At 34.6% G+C, this 27,702-nt stretch overlaps 1 protein-coding gene across 6 annotated transcripts in view; it reads right to left on the bottom strand.

The window, feature by feature from the left end:
* LOC117089678 (liprin-alpha-2) overlaps positions 1-27,702 on the bottom strand; it is a 207,375-nt gene that overhangs the window by 18,111 nt on the left and 161,562 nt on the right. For 3 of the 6 annotated variants that reach the window (XM_033221150.1, XM_033221152.1, XM_033221155.1), the window contains 6 exons: positions 23,383-23,464; positions 18,487-18,687; positions 7,569-7,631; positions 6,320-6,349; positions 4,573-4,766; positions 536-633 (listed from right to left, as the gene is read on the bottom strand). In XM_033221150.1, the coding sequence (XP_033077041.1) occupies positions 536-633; positions 4,573-4,766; positions 6,320-6,349; positions 7,569-7,631; positions 18,487-18,687; positions 23,383-23,464 (668 nt within the window). The remainder of the gene's footprint in view (positions 1-535; positions 634-4,572; positions 4,767-6,319; positions 6,350-7,568; positions 7,632-18,486; positions 18,688-23,382; positions 23,465-27,702) is intronic. The other 3 variants (XM_033221154.1, XM_033221153.1, XM_033221151.1) reach the window with 2 other exon arrangements.

Here is a 27,702-nt window from a genome sequence, read left to right as displayed (position 1 = left end):
TAATATTACCAGCTAAAATTATTAATGAACTAGTTTGGTTTATAGGGGAAAATCCTTATATCATTCCTGCATAAAGTCACTATATAATTTCTTTAACTATACAGTGTTACAAAAATAAAATTGCTGGGCACTGAAATAAAATTAAAATGATATAAACCAAAGATGAATTGCCATAAAAATGATATACCATGTTTCTCTGAATCATACTGAGAATGTTCCATTAAAAGTTCAACAAAAATATCTGCATGGTGACATCTTTAGTACAAGCAGAATGTATAATTAATAGGTTCACATGAATAAATCTCAATTCAAAAACTCAAGATTATTCCCCAAATGGGATATTTACCCTATAACTTGGTGATATCGTTTCTGTATTTTAATTAGAAAAGAATGGAAAAAAAAAACAGTAACACTTCTAGCCAAATGCTTATGCTACTTACTGACCATTGTAACACATACAACATTTTAGGTTAATACAAGTGAAAACTAAAAACCCCAGAATAAAGGCATTTCGTATGAAAGAAAGACACATTACCTTTTATTTCGTGTTGGCTTGCTTCCCGTCTTCTTTCTAGTTCTTTTCTGTCATAATTCAACCTCTTTAAGCACATAATTCCATATTGTAAACTTGTTCTGTTTTTTAATAAAAAAATTAAAAAAACCAAAAACAACAACAACAACAAAAAACAGTGAATTTACCTCAGCAGGTGGAGAAAGTTTTCTGATTAGCCATAGTCAACACTATGCACTGCTTCTTAGGGCAACAAGTTAATAAATTACATTTGCAATGAAATCCTTTAGTATTGGAGGGAAATACATTTATCATTATTCTAAGCACAAAATGTTTCTAAGGAATAGAAAAAAATGTTTTCAAAATAAGAACAACCATAGTTTTAAAATCATCATAGATTATATTGTTCGTCTATGTGTCTTTGTCTTTCATCCAGCTATTCCTACATTAGGTGAGGGCAAATTAATATTTTATTCATTTGAAAAGAATTTAAAGTCCCCATTATGGAGACAGTAAAGAATTTATTAGAAATGGATACTCTCTTCTTAAGCTGATGAGAAAAATAACACAAAACATGAGTAAGTTAGGTAATAGGATAGAGGTCCAAATACTAAAATGAGTAGCTCATAACTCTAAGTGATACAGAAGCATGTAAGAAGAACAGGTCAGCAGATATTGAAACTGAATGAAAAGGAAACGTGGAAGGAGCAGAAAATTGATTGATCCTTAAAGGATCAAGCAGCAGAGACAGGTTGACCCAAGAAAATGGAGCATCATGAACAAAAGATTGCAGATGAAAATTTAAAGGTGTGGCTAGCGAGATCACACATTCCAGAGCTGAAAACCCATGCTAGGAAGTAAGGAGGAATACAATTACACATGGAAAATAGAGCATTTGAAGGAAAGCCTTGAATTGTTTTTAAGTATGAAATACATATAATTGATACAGAATTACTGGACAATTTTCAGAGGAGGAAGAGGTGACAATAAAAGTTTTCTGTTTGGCCAGGCACGGTGGCTCACGCCTGTAATCCCAGCACTTTGGGAGGCTGAGGCGGACGGATCACGAAGTCAGGAGTCCGAGACCAGCCTGGCCTATATGGTGAAACCCCGTCTCTACCAAAAATACAAAAAGTAGCCGGGTGTGGTGGCGTACGCCTGTAGTCCCAGCTACTCGGAAGGCTGAGGCAGAAGAATCGCTGGAAACCGGTAGACGGAGGTTGAAGTGGGCTGAGATCACGCCACTTCACTCCACTCTGGGCAACACAGTGAGACTCCATCTAATAAATAAATAAATAAATAATAAATAAATAAATAAAATACATTTTCTGTTTAAGGGAAAATAATCTCATAGCAAAATAGGAGATGGGAAAATAAGTAATCAGAGGAGACAGAAAAATCAATTCAGGGTTCAGTTCTGCCAAAATAAGGACAACAGTCATGAACTTGAAAGGAAAATCGATAAACCAGAGATGTTATGAGAGAGAAAATGAGAAGGCTTAGTGACATTAGATATAAAGATGCAGAAGATGTGATAGGAAAAAATAATCTGTAGACTTTAAGAGTAAAGATCATTGATTATCAGTGATAGTTTACATGTTTAGGAATATAAGCAAATTTAGACATACACATTGGTCAGGCTACACTTACTTGTTAGATGCATTTCTAAGCCCTGCATTTTAATAAAAACAATATTGAGTCAAATATTTCAGAATCAAAGAAAAATGGAAAGAAAATTTCATTAGACAAGTGTTGTCAGTTGAATTGTGTTCCCCTAAAATGTACATGTGGAAGCTCTAATTCTCAGTAATTCAGAATGTGATTACATTTGGATACAGTGTCCTTAAAGAGGTAATTGAGCTAAATGAGACCATTAGGGTGGGCGCTAATCCAAACTGACTGCTGACCTTATTAAAAAAACACTTGGACACTTGGGGACAACAGGAATATATATTCACAGAGAAAGGCTTATGTGAGGACACTGAGAGAAGGTGACCATCAGCAAGCCCAGCAGAGAGGCATCAGAAGAAACCAGACCTGCTGATTCCTTGATCTTGAACTTTTAGCCTCTAGAACTGTGAGAAAATGAATTTCTGTTGTTTATGCCACCTGTCTGTGGTCTTTTGTTGTGGTATCCCTAGCAAACTAATTCAGTGGTCTACTAGATAATACTGACATAATCACTATCACAGATATTGGGCAACTTGAGATTAAACCAATGCATCTTGATCAGTTTCTCCCAAGTTTTGATATGGAATACAAAATTATACTATACAGAGGATATATAATATTGTGAAAATGCCTGTCAGATGGAAGACTGGGCCCAAAAGACCATGGGATGCAATATACAGTCAGGTACTACTTGCTTTAAGTCAGAGATTAGCATAACTTAAAAATGAAGCTTGGGTATTTCCCAGAACAAACAAAAAGCAAGTCATTTGAGTATTTTTTTTTAATTTGATCATTATAGAAAACATTTTACTAAAGTAATAAAATAGCATTAAAAGTCAATCTAGTGAAGAATGGAAAAACTGGACCCCAAAAATCTAATGCAACCATATGAAATATGAAGCCCTAAACTGCCCATGACAGGGAGCTCACTCACTACCTCACAATGTGTACACTACAAGGCAGCTGAGAGTGGTACAAAGTTGTTTCTTCTAGTAAGTAGAAGTCACTCACCCTAGTATCTAAACCTGTGTTAACTGAAAATCATATGTTCAACAGAGAAAATGTAATTCTTCTATCACATAATAATGATCTTAAAACATAAGAAAACTTATTTAAAACCTTCCTTCATCCAATTTAAATGTATTTAACTACTTTGACTTTATCATCGGACTTCTACCACCTTACAACAATTTGATGCCCATAAATAAATGCAATTTATTTTTGTTATGTCACCATATGGTAGCACTTTCGTGGTCCCTGCCGATAAACACAGTCTAAACATGCCTTGTCGAGCCATTAACCAAAATGGAGAGTTTCGTGCTAATGATACATTCCTTATCTTTTTCACACAAGTTTCTGTTAAATTATGGATTCTCCATCCAGCATTTTAATAGGTTTTTAAAAAAACACTGTTATATTTATCTTCACCACATTTAATTCAACAGTGTCAACAACTGCATTAAAATTCAAAATATCTCCATAAGTTGGAATCAAAAACCCCAATTATCCTCTATTTATCCTAATTTTATGTCATCAACATATCTAATTTTTATACCATCTTCAGTCACTGATTAAATGTTGGACAGGAGAGAAGCAAATGCAGTCTCCCAAGCCAAAATCATCTATGGTTATATTTATTCACTTATCACCACAATCAACTATATGTGAGAAAAAAACAACCAAAATCCAGCTGACATTGTTTCACCTAACATAGACACAGCATTTATGATATGGTATAACAACAAATCCCTTTTTATCTGCTGGATGGTAAACAACTTGAAAAAAGACATTGCCTGTTGTTCATCTGCATCCTCACAGTTATCTAACACAGTAATGCTTTTTTCTGAAATTAATATACAAACAAGCAAACTCACTAAAAGACATAGAAAAATAAAAAGCACAAATATGTCTTAGATGAAGAATTTCTTCTCAAAGTTTTTCCTAGAATGTTACTAAATTATAAAATTTGTAACCCCATATTTTTGTAGAGTTGAAACTATGAATATTTGTTTATATTTACTATGTTTAAATAAACTATGAATATTTCTTTCTAAATAATTTTCTAATAGAAACACATACAACTATAAAATTACAAACATGGGATTTTCAAAGAATCTCACAAAAAATAGACTTATGCTCTATGAGAAGAATTTTGTACACATATATTTCCATGAAGTTCGGGCACATAATATGCACATAGCTCTAAATTAGAAAGTCCCTGCAATTTGCTGGATGAAGATATTTTTCCAAGTAGATATAAACAAACAATGTTTCAAACGACATACATTTTCTATCTTCTAGACATCCATTTTTGTTTTACTAAAGTATAAGTAATATATTGTTTCATTTTAATTATTCTTTGGCAAAAAAAACAAAAAACAAAAACCTACCGATGGAAACTATCCACCATTTTTAAATGGACACGGAGATCTTTTTTTGTTAGGTGATCTAACATTCTTGCATCTACCAAGCATTCCATAAAGTAACTTCTGTACTGAGGTAACCCCAAGCTGGGAAGCCATTCATTTCCAATCCACTCATGGTTCATATCTCCATAAGCCAGGGTCTGTAGAAAAACCGGACACTAGAATTGTTTTATAGCAGTCAAGTTTCTTAACCAATCAGATGAGATGGTAATTGGAGAATATTACCTATTATTATAACTGATATTTAATTACTATGATATGTGGAAACAAAGCAAAAATAATATTCAGATAGTATTTGATTTGATTTGATATAAAATGGAACTCTGCATTCATTTATTAAAGTATTTGCCTATTGAAAATGATTGGCTATTTACTTTGTATTCTCAAAAGGAATTACATTTTGCCCACGTATGTATTTTATTAATTAAGAAAGTATTATACAAACTCTGAGCTTTAAGATTTTGTCTTTATATTGATAGATTTGTTTTATTTATATCTGTCATTACCCTCTTGTCAATGTCATTACTGCCATTTCCCTCTTATCAATGCCACTACTGCTATTGCTACAGTGTAATGGCAAATGTTGATGTGAAATGCAAACCTCAGTAAACAGAGAAAGGAATAAATGGTTTGGAGAGACAGAATTTTGAAGCTTTGTATGGACATTGTTTAGCAAAGCAGGTCATCAGCTTTCCAAAAAATCACCGGAAATAATCAGCCTTTTCTAGAAATCAATCAAGATACACTCTAAAAGAAAGCAGGGTAGGATCAAAAACTAAGACAGATAACCTAATTCTTTAATATAACAAGTAAACTATTCTTACCAATACTGTTCAAAACAGCTAAAATGAAAACCAAAATCAACCATTACCACTAAACCAGTATTTTAAAAGAACTATTATTCTCTATTATTTTTACAGAATTCCCATTTAGTTCCTTATCATGCTCTAATTTCTCAATTCTAATATGCATTTCTAGGGAAAATATAACTGCTCCTCTTCTTTTGTGTATTCTGAACAATGATGAAATTTTTATCAAAATCAAAATCAAATACAATCCTATTGTGTGTTTAAATAGAGGTCCTAATATAACTACTAAAATTTTTCTTATATTGAAAGGTTTCAATCAGATTGAATATAACACAAATTTTCTCTTTTGGTCATCCAAAATGTGGAAATGTAGAAAAAATGCACAGCTTCCTTGCCAAAGTACAGGTCTATTCCAAGTATAGACACCTGTCTCATACGAACATTTCAATAAATGTTAATGGCTCTGTGGTCTGCAATGCCAACACTCGCACCTCCAACCCCTCTTCATACACTTTCCGTTATATGTGAAGGCATGGGCAACTCCAAATAAGTCTTTTCTTTCCTTTTGTTCCCCCTTTAGATCCAACTTGAATGCTTCCTGATTAAATATATTCAGGAGTGATTTCAGAGGAATTTAAGTTTTGGATCATTCTCTTTTGAAAGAAAGAAAAGTACCCTTTTAAAAGAGGCAAGGTATGAAACGGCAATCATCTTATTTTAAAAATATGATAATTAAAAAAGACATATAAAGTATTAATGTAATCTAGATTTACCTATACAGATCAGCATAATGTTGAGCTAAGTGAAGGTTTATAATATTATGACTTATGACAGTTTCTTAATTTATATTCTCATCGCCTACTAAATGATATTAAGGGTCTTAAAGCATATGAATCTCCTACCTGGGCCCAGCTTCCTTCCTCAGATTCTTTCTGTGTTAGCAGCAGGAAATGATTAATAAAGCAGGTAAATATAAATTAATTTCAAATCAATACAGCAAAATTTTTCTAGCAGAAACAAAACTGTTATACAAAATGCTTTGTATAACAGGCAGATAAATACACAGATTCTGACTCAGACCCACAGAGATCAATTTTGCAGTTCAAAGGCAATTAGGCAGCAACGACATAGTTTTCAATTAATTCGAATTTAAATGCTAAATTCATAATTTTGTGAACATTTGATTTGGTCATTAGAAATCTTTTTTTAAAATTCTTAAATGAGTGTAATTTTCAAAATGTAATGTGCTATAATAAAAACTTCTGTTGACAAATATACATATGTATATATGATAGAGAAATCTTAGACAAAGTAAATTGGTGAAGTGAAAAAACTGACTGTATCCCTCCAGCAAAGCTTGGAGATAATCAAATAGATTTCAACAACGGCCAACAAAACAAAACGAGACAAAAACCAAGTACAACAAAACTAAACTAAAAACCAAATTAATACATGACATTGGTGTTTTTATCCATAACAAACTTGAAGATAATTAATTTTTCAAATAAGGATAACACTGAAAAGACATCAAATTAAAAAGAAGCTGATAAGGATAAAATATATGATATGCCCAACTTTGTTACTTTATGTGAAAAAATGACTTTTATAACATCTTATTTTTAAAAGTGACAATTACAGATTCCCCAAGACATTCTTTAAAATTGTGCTTTTCAATACCAAATTAACGTAACACTTTTTTGTTTTTGGGGGGGTTTTGTTTGGTCAAGCTTGTATCTAAGATGGTAAGGCACAAGAAACCACATAATCATATTAAAAATGAATATTCAATCTAATCTTTTCTATTATCAATTTAATTTGGTTTAGAAACCTGTTACCTGTGAATGTGTCTGATACTAAATGATATTTGGTACAAAAACTTCCAATGTTGCAACATGAATACTATTTATTACATTCTTGCTTATTGTTTGTGTACTATAAGCTCTTATGATATTAGCCATAATCTAACACTATTTCATTTAAAAAGTTCAAGAGAGTACAGTAAAAGAAAACTGTAAAAAATGTTAGTTATCATTGCATATGACTATAAAAACACACACTACTACTCTGGTCTATAGTAAACAAATTAGTTTCCTCATCCAAAGAGCAGCAAAGTCACTTTCCTTCAGGTTCAACAAAGCCATTAAGACTAACCGTTTTTGCTGGAGCTGCAAGATTTTCCATTTCTTCATGAGTCACCCAAACGTTGCCTGAAGGCTAGTGAGGAGGCCCAGAGAGAAGCAGAGGAATCCATGGGAGGCAAGCAGTGGTAAAGAAGAAAGGCAGCACCTCTGTGAGTCAACAGCAACACAGCAATACCACAGTGCCCTTGCCCCTACCTTGTGCACAAAAGAGATAGCATGGCTGGTTTGCTCAGAGCTTCCTGTTTCTTCTACTCAAAAAGATTAACTAGAAAGAGGCATGCTGTGAAGCTCTTGGGGGGTGTAGATTTAAAATGACATTTCTGCAATTATTAGTCAGAAAAAGAGCATCATCAAAATTTGCATTCCAATGGTATGTGGCTATCAGATCAATTTTTTTTTTTTTTTTTTTTTTTTTTTTTTTTGAGACGGAGTCTCGCTCTGTCACCCAGGCTGGAGTGCAGTGGCGCGATCTCGGCTCACTGCAAGCTCCGCCTCCGGGTTTACGCCATTCTCCTGCCTCAGCCTCCCGAGTAGCTGGGACTACAGGCGCCCGCCATCTCGCCCGGCTAATTTTTTGTATTTTTTTAGTAGAGACGGGGTTTCACCGTGTTAGCCAGGATGGTCTCGATCTCCTGACCTCGTGATCCACCCGTCTCGGCCTCCCAAAGTGCTGGGATTACAGGCTTGAGCCACCGCGCCCGGCCCAGATCAATTTTTGTAATAACGGTGAACTGATTAAATTTGAACTGTAGAATAATGCAATTTTAATTGTTTACTCAGAAAACAATGGCACATGCACTTTGTTGTGTTATCAACATTTCCTTCACATAATTTTGATTCTCAATATCGTTTGAAGGAAAAAAAATGGTTGTCAATATAAAGCTGGAAACATTATCATAACTTATCTGGAAAGCAGCATCAGCTTTTCCCGAAAGATTCCCTTTAGTGTGTGTGATTGAGTAAATAGCAAGTGTCCCTGCATTCTTGAGAATGAGAAAGAAGTGAAATGCTATTTTTTATTCAATAAAAGGTATTTTTCAGCCACACTAATAAACCCATGTACTTCCTAATTCTTCACCAGTATCCAATACCATTGTAGAGAAGAACATAGTATAAAAGAAATTGTTTTCTCTAGCAGGCAATATTCCATGATAAAGTCCCATTTGCTTTCTAAATAAAACACCCCTGGCATTAGTTCTATACACTTAATAATGCACAGTTTCGAAACCAAAGTCCACTTAGTAACATACAGATCAGGCATATCATTGAAGGTATTAGCCCCTCGAAACCACTTGCCATCAAATTCCATCATTTCTTTATGAACACTGCAAGGTTTTCCAAGTACATCAATGAAATTTACATCCTATGTATTATCTGCTACTTGTTTGGGGGAAGGTCCAATTTTTAAAGAATTGGTGTAGCAAAGTTTTTACCCAAACATTACAAGTCATCACCATAATTCACTTTGGGTTTTTCTGCCATTCCCCTAGTACCACGACTTTTCCTGTATTAAAAGTAATATAATTTAAAATGTAACTATGTATAAATTGATGAGTATAATTTGATGTAAGTGAAATCTTATATATGTATGTGCATACATATATACAGTCATGTACTACATACTGACATGGTAGTCAAGAATGGGGTGCATGCACAACAAATGGTCTCATATGATTATAATGGAGCTGAAAAGTTCCTGTCACCTAGTGATATCAGAGCCATTATACCATTGTAGTGCAATGCATCACTCACGCGTTTGTGGTAATGCCAGTGTAAACAAACCTATTGCACTACCAGTCGTCTAAAAGTATAGCACGTGCAATTATGTGCAGCCCATAACCCTTGATAATGATCATTAATGACTGGGTTACCGGTTTATGTATTTACCACACCATACATTTTAAATCATTATTTGACAGTGTACTCCCTCTACTTTTGTTTTTTAAAGAGTTAACTGTAAAATAGCCCCAAGTAGGCTCCTCAGGAGGTATCTCAAAAGAAGGCATTGATATCCTAGGAGATGACAGCTCCATGTGTGTTACTGCCCCAACGACTTTTTAGTGGAACAGAATATGGAGATGAAAGACAGTGATATTGATGGTCCCGACCCTGTGTAGGCCTACAGCAATTTGTGTGTGTGTGTGTGTGTTTGTTTTTTGGGTTTTTTTTTGTTTTTTTTCTGTCTTGGTAATGAAAAAGTTTAAAGAGGGGGAAAAGTAATGAAATAGCAGAAAGCTTATAGGACAAGGATATAAAGAAAGAAATTAATTTTGTGCAGCTGTACAATGTGTTTGTGTTTTAAGCTAAGCATTACTTAAAAAGAGTCAAAAGTTAACAAAAAAAGATTTATAAACTGCAAAAGTTACCATAAATTAAGGCTAATTTATTACTGAAGAAATAAAAACTTTTTTAATGAATTATGTGTAGTATAAAGTATAGTGCTTATAAAGTCTACAGTAGTATATAGTAATGTCCTAGGCCTTCATATTCATTAAGTGTCCTATTCACATGTACCATTTTTTATCTTTTATACTATATTTTTGCTGTACCTTTTCTATGTTTAGACTATTTGGATACACAAATTCTTACCACTGTGTTACAATTGCCTACAGTATTCAGCTTAGTATCATGCTGTACAGGTTTGTATCCTGGAGCAATAAGTTATACCACATAGCCTAGGTGTGCAGTAGTCTATACCATTTAAGTTTATGTAAGTATGCTCTGTGGTATTCTCAAAATGAAGAAATTGTCTCATGACTCATTTTTCAGAACATATACCTGGCATTAAGTGACATTTGATTGTATATATACTTAAGTAACAAACGGAATTGAGTGGCAAAGATTCATAATTATAAGAAAATTCTATGCACATAAAAATTCCACAGGCTAAGCATCAAATTTATGTGTAGAATTTGTTTTCTTCTACTGTTTTGGAATTTAGAGTACAGCTGATGTTTTTTCTGTAAGATAAATTTGTGTACACCTATAAATTAAATTTAGAATATAAAAGTCATTTATGTCCTTAAAAGTCCCTTCCTCGTATCCCCTGCTTCTAACAGTGATGCTCATTATAAAAGGAAAGTTGCACATGAATATATAACATTACATTACTCGGAATAAATTGTTTTTATTGACTTTATGAGGAGTGGGCTATGCTGAAAAGCACTTTGCACGCATCTGTTACATTCCCTTTACACCAGTTATCATAACGCTTCGCTTGAGTGGGCGTACGGTTGGTTCAAAGTGAGTTTCAGTGATAATTACCTGAGAAGAAATTCATTTAAGCCAATCTTAAATGGCTTAAGCTTGCAGAACAGTGTAAAATCAATTTTACACTGATTTGTGTAGCTTCTGCTTTGAATCGTAATCCAAATAATGAAGATCTCACTTCTTCTTTAAGAAACTACCTGTATTAATTACCTCATACTAGAATAGACACACGCATAGTACCTTTCACAGGTTATCTTTAAGTCTGTGTCTGCCAGTCTGTCACCATATTCTGGGATGCGGAACATGCTGGAAGCTATGGTTTTGCCTGTTTATTTCCTCACAAAATAAGTATATACCCAGGGCAATTTTCTAAAGTATGGTTGGAAAACTTTCAGAATCTGCATGTTGGTTGTTTCTGTTTGATATGCAGTTTTACTTGTGAAGAGCACTGCCTGCCCTATATAGTCTTGTAAAATAGCTGACAGAAATAGTTTCTACACAACCTAATCAAGTAGACATTAACTGAAGTTTTAACAAGTTTATTTTATAGGGAAGTGTATATGTAGTAAGTCAATTATTCAATCAGATTGCTCTCTCTACACCACCACTTTAGGGGATGGAACTTGCATCTAAGTACATTGTGAGGGAGTAATTTAGAGCATGAGAATTTCAGAGAAAAGCATCCCTATAAGATAGCTAGATTGGGAAACTTTGAACAACCAAAGGGCATAAAGATACGAGTGCCTTGGCATTCAGGATAAAGACAGTACAAAAAGTAGGTTGGAAAAGCATAAAAAACAAATATTGTACAACTTGGTTGTGGTTCTCTGAGATCCCTGTAAAATTATCTACTCACTGCCCTCGGTAGCCTGTGCTACCACCTCCCCGAAAAATGTGTGAGCTAGAAAATGCAAACCAATAGTCATTTTTTTTTTGTGGCTAATATCATCTGAGTCCAACATGAAATTTATAAAATTTCAATTATATTATCAAATTAGAATCAAGGGGCTTGAGTTATACAGTAGCATTTACCAATGACTCCCCTAGGACATTTCCTAAACCTGTCCACATTTCAGGTTCTGCACCTCTTAAGTGAGACTAAAAGTGCATGCTCCAGATTAGAAAGAAACACTGAAAAGTTTACATTATGATACAATACGTTTTTACACAGGGCTGGGACTAGGATGAGGCACATGAGGTCCCAGGAGGCTATAATTTAAGGAAACACTCACTTTGAGGGTTGATATCTGACAATGAGAGCCTCTTTAAATTTTATGCTTGAGATTATCTTGCTTGTCTCCCCTTGGTATCCATGGAATAGAACTTTGAGAAAGTATCAAGTGAGAAGGAGAAAGAAATTTCTAAAAAATGATAAGAATTAAAGCACTTACCTAATTAAATCATTCTGGAAAGAGTTACGACAGAAAAATAAATAATACAATGAATTTAAGAAATACCTCCTGAAAATTAATCAGGTGAAAATAATGAGTAGTCTTGCTGTCAGAGATACAGTATAAGTCAAGCAGCCAGACCTCAGAATAATCTTAAATCTTAACTAGTTAAAGTAACTTTTGTTACTACCTAGGTCATTTAAAGTGTTTTTTACTTTGTAATGGCATTACAAAGTAGTAACTTGAAATTACTTTTCACATTCAAATGGCCTGGATCCACATTTCTCCCCTATATGAATTTTTGTCTCTCGTTATAAGATAAATCCTTCTCATTACAATAAGAATGGTATTTACACCTCACTCTCTTTTCAATAAAGGCTGAGGTTTATAAAGACAATTCTACCTCATCCTCTTTTCAATAAAGGTTGAGGCTTATGAAGTAAGTGATAATGAAAAGAAGACCAAACAGACTAAAAGAATGCTATAAAAAGAAAGAAAACTGATAGAGTGCAGGAAGCAGAAGCAGAAAAACATGCTTGTTAGGAGAAAATCCACAGAGGAGTATGACCTTAGATGAGTCAGTTTACTTCTTAGGGGGGAGGGGGGAGGGATGGCATTGGGAGTTATACCTGATGTAAATGACGAGTTGATGGGTGCTGACGAGTTGATGGGTGCAGCACACCAATATGGCACAAGTATACATATGTAACAAACCTGCACGTTATGCACATGTACCCTAGAACTTAAAGTATAATAACTAAGAAAAAAAAAAAAAAGATGAGTCAGTTTACTTCTTTACCTTGGTTTTGCCCATTTGTGAAACAGTTGTAATAAAAGTACCTTTCTCATAGTGTGGTTGTGAGATTTAAATGGGCTATTACATGTAAAGCACTTAGAACAGTGCCTGACAGTGAGCATTCTGCTGATGTTGGCTACTACTGTAATTATATTAGAAATTCTGTCAGGTAATCTCCATTCAAGCAAGTTTCTAATTCAAGAAATACTCTGTAGGTCTCTGTATTACACTGATCTGACTAATGCCTATCTTACACCTTACATTTACGCTCAATCTTGTCGAATTACATGGTTATCAAAAATAACTTTGTTTCAAACTTATTTGTTTCCACTGCACTTGCTTTTAAAATGCTTGATTCATCAATTTAAATAAATGTTACATAAAGCAAAATATAAAACAAATTTGGCTCATATGTAAACACTAAGTCGAATTAGTTGGAAAAACCAGAGATAGGCAAATCTTGAAACACACTATCAATAAAACACAATTTTGTCAAAGTCTGGGGAAGACATTATAAATTTCCAGAAGGATTCCTCATTCAAATGTCTTTTTGAGTTATCTTGAAGTCATCAGTTTAAAAAGAAACACCAACTAGAGAAATTAAAGATGTTTCCAGATAAGATGATTTAAAAGGATAATGTGGCACTACAGACATTGGAAACATACGCAAAAAAAGTTTTAGGTGCTCCATTTAAATTTGCAATGCTTGAGCATTCCCATAATTTTTACCTCAGATAAAGTATTCAAAGAATACACTTATTTTTATGACATCCTTCTTCAACCAAATTTCAATTAACTTGATATCTCCATCTCTATCCAAGTAGGTAAGAGACTTTCTATAGTAATAGTAGCTTGGGGAAAAGAAACAGAAAGCTGGAAATTTAGGGCTGGCCCAAGGCAATCATACATGTGACACTTAAATTTTCCTTTCTGATGGTCCAGCCCATTAAATCTAGGCAGGAAAGCAGGCAGAATCAAATAGAAGCAGTAGGGGAAAAAAAAGAAAAAAAAAAAAAAAAGCCCAAGTACCGTGTCTTTTTCTCCTCAGAACTTCAGTTAATAAACATGAAATATATGGCTGAGGAACCCAAGCCCAAACCTCAGTGTGCAAAATAACTTGTATGATCTGAACAAATTGTAGTGTTTTAGAAGACATGATAAAATAACTTTGTAAAAAAGAAAAAAGCATCAAAAAATCTGCCTTTGTATTTTGTAAGTATGAATTCTAACACATAATGTTAGGTTATGACTTTATGTAGTGGATTCATTACTAGCGATTTATGTGGAATTTTCATTTTGTAAAGCAAATTTTACTGGAAATATATTAGAAATGAGTAAATGCTTCCAAGTAGATGGAGTAGAAGGAAGAGGAAACATTTAGTAGATAATTTTAAAGCCTAGAGACACAACTTAACTTGTCTCATGTAATTTGCATCAGTATTTGGCAAGAGGCATATATATTCTGTGAATACAGAGCTATTACACATTAGTAAAAAGATAAATATTCCCATAATAGTATAGATGGTTGGAAATGTTATGAATGGAAAATTAATATAAATACTTGATTAATAAGAATATACAAACTTGCACATTTAGTAGTGATTTTTAAAATGTAAATTTAAGCAGGGAGATAACCAATGTTGACAAAGGGAGAAAACATAGCAACACAACACAATTTGACAATTAAAGTTTGAAAGTATTAAGAATATGCATTACCTATACAAAAATATAGCAATGGAAATAACCACAGTTTATGCAACATATAATTACAAGCACATATTTTACACACAACAAAAAATCGTGTTACACACAACAAAAAAATGTCCAATAGTAGGAATTTGGTTAAATAAATTATCACATTTCTACAAAGGAGATATGCAACAATTAAAAGTGATGTTGCAATTGCATATTTAATAAAATGAAGAAAATGCTTATGCTACATTACTAAATTTCCAAAAAAGTACAAATTAATATATTATGTGAAATAATCCATCTATATAAAAAGATAATGAAAAATGAATGCAAAGATCTTCATCAAATTTTTTCAATAGTGAAAAAATTAACATTGATTATCTCTGGAATCAGTATTTTTTAATGTTTTTAAATTATTTTGCTGCCATCTTTGTATTTCTCAGTATTTTACAAATGTTATACAGGATCATGTATTAATTCAATAAACACATGTAAAACTTAAATGCTATAAACAATATATTTTTTATGCTGCAAATGTTCATTTTTATTTGAAGCCTTATCCAGCTGGTAGTGATTTCTCCTTTCTTGAAGCTTCATCACACGTTGCTTCTATTGTACATTTAGGAGTTAATTTATATAATCTTGTACTAAATCTACTGGTCAACAACCTTATTTTCCTTTGTAGAGTTTCCCTTTCTGATCTCAAGAACACACACATTTCTTATACTTCAGCAGAGTACACGAAATATGTGGGTAGAATGATCTATACAATGATGATTTTAAGGTGAATATTTACACAATATCTAAAATTTGCCAGGCACTATTGTTAAGGCCTGGGGTTGATGGAAACTTGATGCTATCATTATTTCATCTCATGTGAGATAAAGCAAGAAAAGAAAGAACTGTGAAATGTTGTTTGTAAGTACATGGAGTGGTAACTCAGGAGGGAAACCAAACCCAGATTTTGCGGACTCAAGAAAAGCTTTTCAGAGGAAATATATAAAAGAATTGATAAATGAACAATGAATTGGGAAAAATATGGTGACCTTGAAGTAGGATGAAAGTTTCGAGCAAAGGGAAGACCAACTACAAAAGCTCACAATTGACCAAGGGGAAAGAAGTTTGAAAAACTGAAAGTAGTTCCTGACCTGAAGAAATAAAGCCTTTGAGGTGAACTGAAGCTAGATCATAAAGACTCTCATAAGCTTTATTTACTTCTTCCCATTCTTTAAACAATTGAACATTAATTAATATTGTATAATTTAAATTCCTTCAGTTTGGTTAAGTAGTTTTAGAAAAATAGTTTTAAAATTTCCTATTGTCCATTAAGAAATGAATTACACTGGTAAATAAAAATAATAAAGGGTATCCTATGTTTCATCTGGAAATTGGGACTTCAAATTTATTTTTGCAAGATTCATAATGTTTAATAATTTGCTTGCATTTGCTCTTGGGAGGAAAATGTGGATATAAACCATTTATGATGCTTCTCTCTCAGCTGGAAATTACTCAGGAAACTCTTCATCAGACTTAAATTCAATTTACAATAACTATTTTAATGATCTCAGTTTTTTATTTTAAATATACAGGTGACTTTTGAACAACACAGGTTTGAACTGCATTATTTCACTTATACACAGACTTTCTTCAGCCACTGCCACACCTGAGGCAGCATGACTAATCTCTCCCCTTCCTCCTCCTCAGTGTACTTTAAACATAAAGACGATGAGGATAAAGGCATTTATGATGATCTACTTCCACATAATGAATAGTAAATATCATTTCTCTTCCCTATGATTTTAATAATATTTTCTTTTATCTAGCTTACTTTATTGTGCAAATGGAGCATATAATATATATAAAACACACATAATACATGCTTATCAACTATTTATGTTATCAGTAAGGCTTCCACTCAACTGTAGGCTCTTAGTAGTTAAGTCTTGGGAGAGCCAAAAACTATAGCTGAATTTTTGACTAAATTATATTCAGTCAAATTATAAATTATAGCTGAATTTTGTGGGGGATCAGCACCCTTAACTCCCATCTTGTTCAAGGGGTTACTGTATTCTGAATTGTTTTTTAGCTTGAGTCATAATGCAGGTATAGTGAAAAACATTTGTATCTATTTAAAAATAATACAGCTAAGAGTTTTAAAAATTATATATTTTTCCTACATGTCATCTGGGAAGAACTTAAAATGGAGTTATGTAAGAAATATATAAGCCTTTTAAATTTGACCTTTTATTTCTGGCATTAGAATCTAGTATACTGGGAAGGAAAATGTGTAAATAGAAATGAAGCAAACTATTCAGAACTGTTTAAGATCATGTATAAAAAGTTATACTTAGTTACTTTTCTGCCTGGAAACTGCCATAAAGCAGTATGACTTTTTAATATTTTACCTATTGCTAAAATTTATCTCATTCACCCATATTTTATTATGCTATATAAAATATGAGATTTGGGAAATATAGTAATTATCAGAAATTATATACTTTGTGAACAAAATATATACTTTAGGAATGGAATAAATAAATAATGAAATATTATTTATGAGTTTTTTTGTGTTTGAATTTGTCATCATGCATGCCTTTTTTGTCACATTTTGTTCTTTTCTAGGATTAGGATAGGTAAAAAATTATGAGATGATTAGGAATTTGTAACTGAAAGACAAGCAGACTTTGAAAGAAAAGGATATTCCAGATATTCCATTTGGTACTTGTGAAACATCAAACTCATGTAATTTCATAATTATGGAAACTTCTTAAGAAATAGTGAGTTATAAAAGAAGACATACAAGATTATACAAACATATAAAAAAGCTCAATGTCACTAATCATCAGATAAAGGTAATTAAAACCAAGTGAGAGACCATCTCACCTCAGTCAGAATGGCTGAGTAAAAAAAAAAAAAAGTAAAAAACAACAACAACAGATGTCAGCAAGGGCACAGAGAAAAGGGAACACTTATACATTGTTGGTGGGAATGTAAATTAATACAACCTCTGTGGAAGGCAGTATGGAGATTTCTCAAAGAACTAAAAATAGAACAAGCATTCAACTAAGCAATCTCACTACTCAATGCCTACCCAAAGGAAAATAAATTGTTATATCAAAATAAAGCCTGCACTCATGTCTTTATCCCAACAGTGATCATAATAGCAAAGTCACAAAATTAATCTAAGTGTCCATCAGTGGATGACTGGATAAAGAAAATATATGTAAACACCATGGAATACTATGCAGTCATAAAAAAATAATAAACTAACGTCTTTTGTAGCGACATAAATGTAACTAGAGACCATTATCCCAAGTGAAATAACTTAGAAACAAATATTAAATTAAAAATATTAAAACTAAAAAAAAGTAAAGTAGTCACTTAAGCCTTGCATCTTCAGTAAGCACTAATGCTTACATCTTATCTCCTGAGAAATTACCTGGGTGAAAGACAAAGGAAGGAAGGAAGGGAGGAAGGGAGGAAGGAGGGAGGGAAGGAGGGAGGGAGGGAGGGAGGGAAGGAGTGAGGGAGGGAGGGAGGGAGGGAAGGAAGAACTTAAAAAGAGTAAGCTCAAGGTCTTGTTGCTTGGAAGAAAAACGTAAACTTTAGATGCTAGCTCAAAAGTCTGCTATGCTAGCTTTCAAGTCTGATATGAATCACAGCTCCTCATTTGAAAACCTATTAAAAACAGCAGCAAGTTTAATAAAGAGTAAGCTAAATCTCTTGAGAATAATTCAAGCTGACATTGAAATGTGTGCTGTCACAATTTTGCTCTGTAGACTTAGACACGCTGCTATTTGCCCAGCATTGGGGAAGGGGAGGAGCACAAACCGACTCACAGTTCGAGATGTTGGAGGAGCGGAAGGACTTGTTAGGGAAACCATCTCCTGGATTGCTAATCGGAGTTTTAAGCGATGCAGTGGATTGCTGATTCCAATTTCTCTCTGGATCTCAGTGTCAGATAAAGCAGACATGATGGCACCACTCTTCACGTTGGCTCGGCAGGCTGCAACGTACCACGCAGGCATTCCCAACCAAAGCTGTTAGATAGGAAAAAATGCATTAACAAATTATAATAATAGTTGTCATTTTAGTGTCTCATATGCCAGGAATTATTTTATGTATTTTACATACCTGACCTCATCCCATAAGATAAAATGTTACCATTATTTTCCCCAGAGGAGATAGATGCACAAAGAAATTAAATGATGTATTTAAAAACAACAGCAAGGTAGTGATAGAAACAAGATTTGAAATTGAGAAATGCTAGCTCCGGAGACTCTATTTTAACTAATTCATATTACTAGTGATAAAATGATTGCTGCATGGCACCAAGTTCCCCTTTGTATGTAGGGACTAGAACGGCTACAAGCCCCATTTGATAAGGGACTCAATTAATGTTTGTTTAATGAGTGGCTTCAATTTATAATGCTCCTTTGAAATTCTGAGTGAAGAGAAATTCTGTCACAGAAAGAGATGGCTGTGCCATAGCCAGCCATGTGATTTTGATCAAAACATGCAGTGTAGCTAAGCCACATTTCCACCTACCTTCCTATACCATGTGAAAGATGTGTGAACTTAATTAGATGCTATATATGAAAATGCCTTTTGGAGAGTGGAATGATGTACTAAGAAAGAAGTTAAAATTCAAATCATTGAAAAACCAAAGAAAGTAACAAAATTAATAATGCATCAGAAATTAGAGATTTTAAGGCTAGGCACAGTGGCTCATGCCTGTAATCCCAGCACTTTGGGAGGCTGAGGTGGAAGGATCACTAGAGGTCAGGAATTTGAGACCAGCCTGGCCAACATGGTGAAACATCATCCCTACTAAAAATACAAAAATTAGCTGGGCATGATGGCGGGTGCCTATAATTCCAGCTACTTGGGAGGCTGAGGCAGGAGAATCACTTGAAACTGAGCAGCAGAGGTTGCAGTGAGCTGAGATCAGGCCTTTGCACTCCAGCCTGGGGACAGAATGAGACTCTGCCTGAAAAAAGAAAAGAGAAGAGAAGAGAAGAGAAGAAAAGAGAAGAGAAGAGGAGAAGAGAAAACAACAACAAACAAAAAGGCCAGGCATGGTGACTCACACCCGTAATCCTAGCACTTTGGGAGGCTGAGATGGCTGGATTGCCTGAGCTCAGGAGTTCGAGACCAGCCTGGGCAACAGGGTGAAACCCTGTTTCTACTAAAATTAAAAAAAAAAAAAAAAAAATTGGCCGGGCGTGGTGGCTGGTGCCTGTAATTCCAGTTATGTGGAAGGCTGAGGCAAGAGAATTGCTTAAACCCGGGAGGCAGAGGTTACGGTGAGCCAAGACTGCCACTGCAATCTAGCCTAGGGAACAAAGTGAAACCGTCTCAAAAAAAAAAAAAGAAAGAAAAGAAAAGAAATTAGATATTTTGATTTTTTAACTGTGAGACTCTTGAAAGACAATTAAACCAGTATTTCTATGAACACAGCACAGGTCTGGTGCACCCTCAAGCACTGTGTGAATACCAATCACAGGCATTATATTTCAGCATCTGAATAACATCACTTAAAGCAGGAATATTCTCCCGTTTTCCCCCATCATTAGTTATGAGTAAGAAGTACAAAACACAAACAAAAATGCAGCAGTTTATATATTTGTTTTTGAATGTCCAAAAGATTGATTGATGTTTTCTTGATATTTGTTGAAATAAATAGGTTGAACAAAGGAGAGAATTGTGACAGTGAAAACAAGTAAGTGAGATAAAAAAGAAAAACTATAAATCAGCAAAATACAGTGCCAAGAGCTCTAGACCACAAATCAGAAGACGTGAGCCCTAATTCCTTTCCAGTCTCATTGGTGAGTCATGTAACCCATTTAAACCTCAGCCATATTTTCCTCATTTGTAAAATGAAGGAATCAAGCTTGATTATTTCTGAGGCATCGTGATAGCTGTCAAAATGATCTCTACCTCTTGATATCCATTCCCTTCTATAATCTCCTTCCTTTGGAGGTTGGCTTGGCCCAGTGATTTATTTCTAATAAATATCTGATGATAAAAGTGATAGGATGTCGCTTTCCAGTTTAGGCAATAAAAAAACTATGGCTTCATTCTTGCTAGTCCCCTTCTGCTCTCTCTCTCCCTCTGAGCTCTCACTCTGGAGCAAGTCAGATCTCAGTAGCCTTATGGAGAGTCCCATATGACAAGGAACTAATGTTTCTGGCCAACAGCCAGCAGGAAACTGAATCATGACCCTGACCACATAAATGAGCATGGAAGTGGATTCTCCCCAAGTCCAGCCTTGAGAGGACTGCTGTCCTGACTGAAACCTTGATTGCAGTCCTGTGAGAGACTCTGAGCAAAGGCCATCGCAAAGCTATTCCCAGACTCCTGACCCATAGAAGTCATGAGATCATGAATGCCAAATTTGGGGGTAATTTGTAAACAGCAATAGATAACCAGTACAAACATCCTTTTAGTTTAAAAATTCTACAATATTTAAAGAATATTTCTCTCTTTTGAAAAAAAATGCCAACAAATGAAACTTTTTGAGTCAGTGTGGACTGGGTTGTGATAGTGAAAGAGAAAATAAGGGGAAGATCTAAGTACAGTGTGTGACTGTACAGATTATGCTTTCTTCCAGTGGGTTAGGCACAAATAATTGACCTTGACGGGTACATTATATATGATGGAAGATAGGACTTAACTATTTAGTTTATAAACTCAAACTGTTCAAAATAACTAATATCTAAACATGTCTTCTTTGGACCCTAATGATTTTTTTACCCTTGTCTTCTAAGATATTTGAATTTCCACACAAGTTAACATCACCCAGATGCCTGCCAATACATTGTTACCAATGTCATCCATAATTAGACCTTTAAGAGTCTTTGATGTGGATAAATGGCGTGTGAAGCATGGAATTCTCGCCTACACAAAATTCTTAACAGGCTGTGCACTCAAGGAGGAGCAAAAGGAGATGAAGTTAAAGCTTTCATTCATTGGATCACTCAGCTCATTCATCTTGTTTATTTCATTTCATAATTTAAGTTGCATTAGGAATCACATTATAGGCAATTTCTATGTACTCAGAACAGGTTTAATTAGCACAAACTTCACTGTCTGTCATCTCCTATCACCTTAATGTCAGTAAATCTGGTTTTTTTTTTTCTTTTTATCTGAAGGATTTGTTCGTCGCTTGCCAAAACAGCAGCGAACTCTTTGTCAAACTGCAGCTCATTTTATCGGAGCAAAAACCGAACAAAGAACTGCTATCATTTCTGAGGTGTGATTTCTTAAGCATTTTGTCTTGTGATTGATTTTTTAAATATAGTAATTTTAAAGACACGGTTGAAAGAAGCAGTTCTGATCGCTAATATCTGATGGCTAATATGCTAAATTTCCCTGTCTCATGTGAAAGAATAAAGTAAAAGCAAAATACAGGCATTTTTCATTCAGTCCAAGAAAAAATACAAAGCATGTTTCTAGATAGATCTATGTAAGTCTATTTTTAAAACTAAAATGGGCTTTAATGTTTCGTTATTATTTACTTAGCTCTAGCTACAATAAAATGAAGATAGATAATTTTATAATCCAAGACCATTTGAAACACCGTGTATAATTACCTCTGTCAGGCAAGGAAAGCCTGGATTCTTCTTTGCCCTGACACAGGCATATCCTAGCAGCTACTAGCAGCTCACAGAGAGAACTGAATAGAAGGGGCAGTGAACACTACTGTTAAGTGACACAAAAGAGCCCTTTGCAGTCAAATATGTAGTTTCCTCAATGTCAGAGTCGGCTTCTGCTGCCTTCCACCCTGTTCAGATATTCCCTTATTTTTCCAGAACACTATGTTGTACAGGAAATGCTAAAAAAAAAAACAGTTCTTCTTTTATTGTAGCATTCAGTTTGGACACATAAGGGAATAAGGGGTAAGTCTTCTGTTTTATCCCAAGTGTCTAAACCTAGCTGGTTCCTAGGCTTTAGGGAATTAGGTTCAGGAATTAAATTATAGGCAAAGGAATGTCTCTCGGTGTATCTAGGTGATCTTACTCTCTTGGATTACAGAAGTGTTGAATATGGAGAAGGTCTTCTCTGTAACCTGCTAATGAGAAAGGACCCTGGCGTAATGGATGTGAATGGACGTTTTCTTGCAACAATAAAATTTTGTTTCTTCTCCCCCGGGCGCGGTGGTTCACGCCTGTAATCCCAGCACTTTGGGAGGCCGAGGTGGGCGGATCACGAGGTCAGGAGATCGAGACCATCCTGGCTAACACGGTGAAACCCTGTCTCTACTGAAAATCCAAAAAAAAAATAAAAAAAAAATTTAGCTGGGCGTGGTGGCGGGCGCCGGTAGTCCCAGCTACTCAGGAGGCTGAGGCAGGAGAATGGCCTGAACCAGGGAGGTGGAGCTTGCAGTGAGCCGAGATCTCGCCAATGCACTCCAGCCTGGGTGACAGAGGGTGACTCCGTGTCAAAAAAAAAAAAAAAAAAAAAAAAAATTGTTTCTTCTCTTGCTCTAGAAATGAAGAGGGTGTGATTTAGAGACAGTTCCTTTTATCCCACTGCATGCTTTCTTCTGCCACAATCACAAAAATGTGTCAGAGTAAAATCACAAACTTATTCCTTAGTAAGCAAATAGTCCTTTATGAATAAATCCAGACTAAGGGGGTGCTGTGATTTCAGAAACTTGCTTTCACCTGTCTCAAAAAAACTATCAACTTAGTAGTGATTGATTTAAGGGCCTCCTGGTTTCATTCTCTTACCTCTAGCCATGCGACCACAGTCGGCCCATCCCACTGGGCAAAAGGTAATCCCTTTCTCCGAGCTTCCTCAAGAAGTTCATGCCTGAAGTATATAGCAAAGATTATTAGTCAGGTATATGGAAAAATATGACTGTGATTATTTTTAATGATAATATTTTAAAACAACCAATCATCCTTTACAAGATTTTTTATGATACTATATAGAATAACAGAATTCCTTTTTCCTTTGAGTAATACACACACATCATCCATTGATTTTATTAGGAATGAAGCATTGACATAGAAAAGTAATTTTCCCCAACATTTATGTATGAAAATTAGAACATTAAGTGCTAATGGAGTTAGAAGTGGAATTATATTATCAGCAAATATCTTACCCCTTCAATGAGAAAATGACCCAAATGTTCATATTCAAGTATGCATTATGGGATCTAAATGTGGCTTCATCCATCTGCCCTGCTCTCTTTGCCTTACTATCTCCATGGCAAAGAAAATGCTTACATAGAGAGGCAGAAGATAAATTTGGTCCTTTTAGTCACATTCTAGTGATGTGGTTGATTTTAGTATGCCCTATGGGTCCAGGGGTCTATCTTAGGAGTTATTTGTCTGGACTATGAAGCTACATCTCATTTGGAGAAAACTCCAAGGTAAATTGATTTCTAACACTCGAAAGCAATGTAAGGTGTTAAATTCAATGGTACACTGGTTTTTATCTATAATCACTACTGTTTTAATGAAATTAAAATATCTTAGTAACAATAAATGGTTGTTTTGATAACAAAAAGATGCAAAAGAACCCTGAAAAATGCATCTATAATTTCACTGACTCTTACTGATTTTTAGAATTGACATCCACTTACAAAACAAATTCGAGATCACTCATTACTGAGATAGTAGCTATGTGCTTTCATTGAAACTTAAATTGATATACACTTGGCAGGACTATGTTGGAAAATACATTCTCTTTACTTTAGTATGCCTTGATCTTACACACAGATGATAAAACCATGGTATAATAATTGCTTTATTTTGAATGTGTGTGTTTTATGCTTAGGAATATTTCATGAAAATCATTTATGAACCCCCAAATGGATAATTTGATTATTTTCTGCTATTAATCAATTAGTTACTTACTGTGGTAGACTATGTTAATACATTAAGATATATAATGAATAAAATGCCTTTCAACACAGGATTTTCTGTGTTTGTAATAGAGGCTACCAAAAATGCATTAAAGAAACCCAAAGGGCAAACTACAAATTTAAGTTATAGTGGCTGAAGAGACATAAATCAACTGCCGTTTCATTTGAGGGGACAGAAGTGTTAAGGTCTGCGTGTAAGCTATTCAGCACCTGGGAAAGGGAACAGCGATACCCGTGCTCTGAATCTAAAAAAGCAGAGGCACTTCCTCACCTGGCTTGCTCTATCATCCCTCATTCCCTCAGGTCTCCCAGTGACATTCCTTTACTGAAAACCAGTTTCAAATAGCTTAGCCTCACTGTGACAGATATATTTATATAAATTGATTGAAGGATCAAAAAAACAGGTATTTATTGAACACCTGTTGTGGACTGAGACTTGTGTTTGGTGCCGAAAATAGATATGGGTCTAATTTCCCAGGATATCCTCTGTTAGATGGACAAAACAAATACTTGAAACTGTCCGAAAATACAATACAATACAATACAATACACAAACAGCTGCCAACATGAAAACTTGGTGATGTACCTTCTGAAGTATGTCATTTTGGAAAAAGGGTTCATAGCCATTGAAGGTGTTGTGAAGGCATTGTGGCAATGGAGCTGGCTTTGAAGGGCAGCTAGGAAAGAGGGGGATGGCATTCCAAGCAGGATAAGCGCTAATGGGGAAGGTATGGAACTTAACATGAAATATGTGGAAGAAAATTTAGGGTAGGCCTTCACAGAGTTAAAGCATGTTGTAAGAGTTGTAATGTTAAATCCAGTAGGGAAAGGGACACTTCTAGTTATGTCATAGGTTAGGGACATTAAAAGGGAAGAAACAAATTTACATTTACTGTTAGTTTTTGCTTCACATAGTAAAAAAGCAAGGAAATATGCACTAATAACCTAAGGAGCACATAACATTTTCAGAAGGGTATTATATGAGTGGTACAAAAGCTATTTTTAAATATTAGAACACTTTCATTTTGAAACTTCTGACTAGTTCCCTAATAAAAATTCCACTAGAAAGGCCAGATTGATCCTGTTGAGTCTGATCATGTAACTCCTCCGCTCATAACTCTCCAATCACTTCTTGTCTTACTGGGAACAAAAGCCAAAACAGCTGCTACAATCTATTCTACCCACGTCATCTCTCTGCCTAAACTCCCACCTTAGTCAGCAACACTGGCCTCCTTGCTGTTCTTTGGAAACAACCCAGACCTCTTTTCTGCCTCAAGATCTTTGCAGCTCACCTGGAATGCTCTTCCCCTCTATCTCCACATGCCTGACTTTCTCAGCTACTTTAAATCTTTACTCAAATGTCACCTGTTCTGAATGTCTCCCCCCCTACTCCCTGAAAACTCCACCTAAAAACTCCAATAAGGAATTTCTTATCTCCATTGTTTGCTTTATTTTTCTCCAAGGTATTGCTATTCTAACACAGTATATTATTTACTCCTCATTCTGTCATCTGCCAATAAAATATAAGCTCAAGGAGGGTCTTTGTTTTCATATATTCTGTTCAGAGATGAATTTGAAGTCTAGAACAAGGTCAGGCACACAAGAGGTACTAAATAAATATCTGTAAATGTTAAAGAAAATGCCAGTCAGTGTTTATATTTAGGTGCTTCTTGTTTCGGTAAATTGTGTTCTATAATGTTTTGTTTTTGTAGTCCAATAGCTTTTTCTATTTTACCTTATAACCATGGACAACATTTTATGTTTTAAAGAACGAAACTTTTTTCTTGTTCCTTACCTCCCCTTGAGCTTTTTGTTTCCCATTTTCTCACAATAGCACTGATTCTAGCTGATCCCAAGAGTCTGATCTGTCTGGGTCTCCTGGTGAGAATTTGGTTAAGGGGCAACCCAGTGTGCCCAAATCGTTCCGTTCTATGAACAGAAATATTGATAATACACTTGTTTGGGAAATTATTGAGCAATATGCCCACTGAAAAAGTTTTATTTTCTTTGTTTTTATTTAAATCACAAACTCTAATAGCAGGATGACTTAAGTAATCGCAGTCTAAGAAAATGAGATAAGGGAGCTCAAATCCTTTGGTCTACAACTGTTAGGGCAAAATCTCTAGCATCTCTCTTAGGGCTGACATACTTGAGACTATGGAGAAATGGATCAGATGGGAGGGATGGCTGGTTTTACACCAGGACTGTGTACTACATGATGGTAACTCTAGATGTGCTTTTCCTTAACCTGAGAGAAGTATCAATTATGTAAAAAAGAATAGCATTGAAATTTCCAAAGCAATATTGCATTGCATTTTTATTCTCAATTATAAAATAATCTGCACCATACAAAATTTATAAACGGCATATATGTAGGCATGTTGGTTTGAGAGAGAAGCAATGCTAGAAAAATAAAGCAGTGTGGGCAACGCTATAACAGTTGGAAATAACTGAATTTAATACATGATGATATGCTAACAGATTATTAAGGGTATTATATGCATTAATTACATAAGGGCATGCTTATTCTCATCAAGTTTTGGGGTTACTGTCAGAAAAATAGTGATCTGACTGTTTAAGAAATACTAAATGACAAACTGATTTGGCACAAACAAGCCTTTTGGATATATTGGTGTTCTCTGTTCAACCTGTCCATGTATGGAAAGGGATTTAGTCTGGAATGGATTTTCTTTGCAGCCAGAATTCAACTGTTTTAAAGGTCAAGTGACAGTTCTTCCAGAAAAAGGACATGATCACTTACCCTTGTACAAATTTAACTCTGAAAATTACTCTCTTTCCCTCTAGGCCTGAAGCATAATTTTAGTGTGTTTTTAAAAATAATTTCAGACAATCAAATATTTGACCACCTTTTCCCAAAGGATCACTTGTGCATCACTAAATTTTGGGGCATGCATTTCAGGTTTAAGATTCAGAATAGATTTTAGAGGACATCAGTAGTACTTCCTTTTAGAGGAAGTGTCAGGCATGGAGGTGTTATCACTTGTGTCAAAACACAAACAAGAAAAGAACTAATTGCAAGAAATAGTTATTTTGAATCAGTACAACTTCTGAATCATTGTGTATTTTCAAGAAACACTCTTCAATAAAGAATGCTGTTAGTATCCTCCATAGGCCTCAGGCTGTCCTATTATCGATATCAATAAGTTACTGTGACTAG

The sequence above is a fragment of the Trachypithecus francoisi genome, unplaced genomic scaffold, assembly GCF_009764315.1.
Source record: "Trachypithecus francoisi isolate TF-2019V2 unplaced genomic scaffold, Tfra_2.0 Lachesis_group11, whole genome shotgun sequence".
Classification (NCBI taxonomy): Eukaryota; Metazoa; Chordata; class Mammalia; order Primates; family Cercopithecidae; genus Trachypithecus; species Trachypithecus francoisi.
The sequence above is the reverse complement of the archived record's forward strand: the minus strand, read 5'-3'. Positions and strand labels throughout refer to the sequence as shown.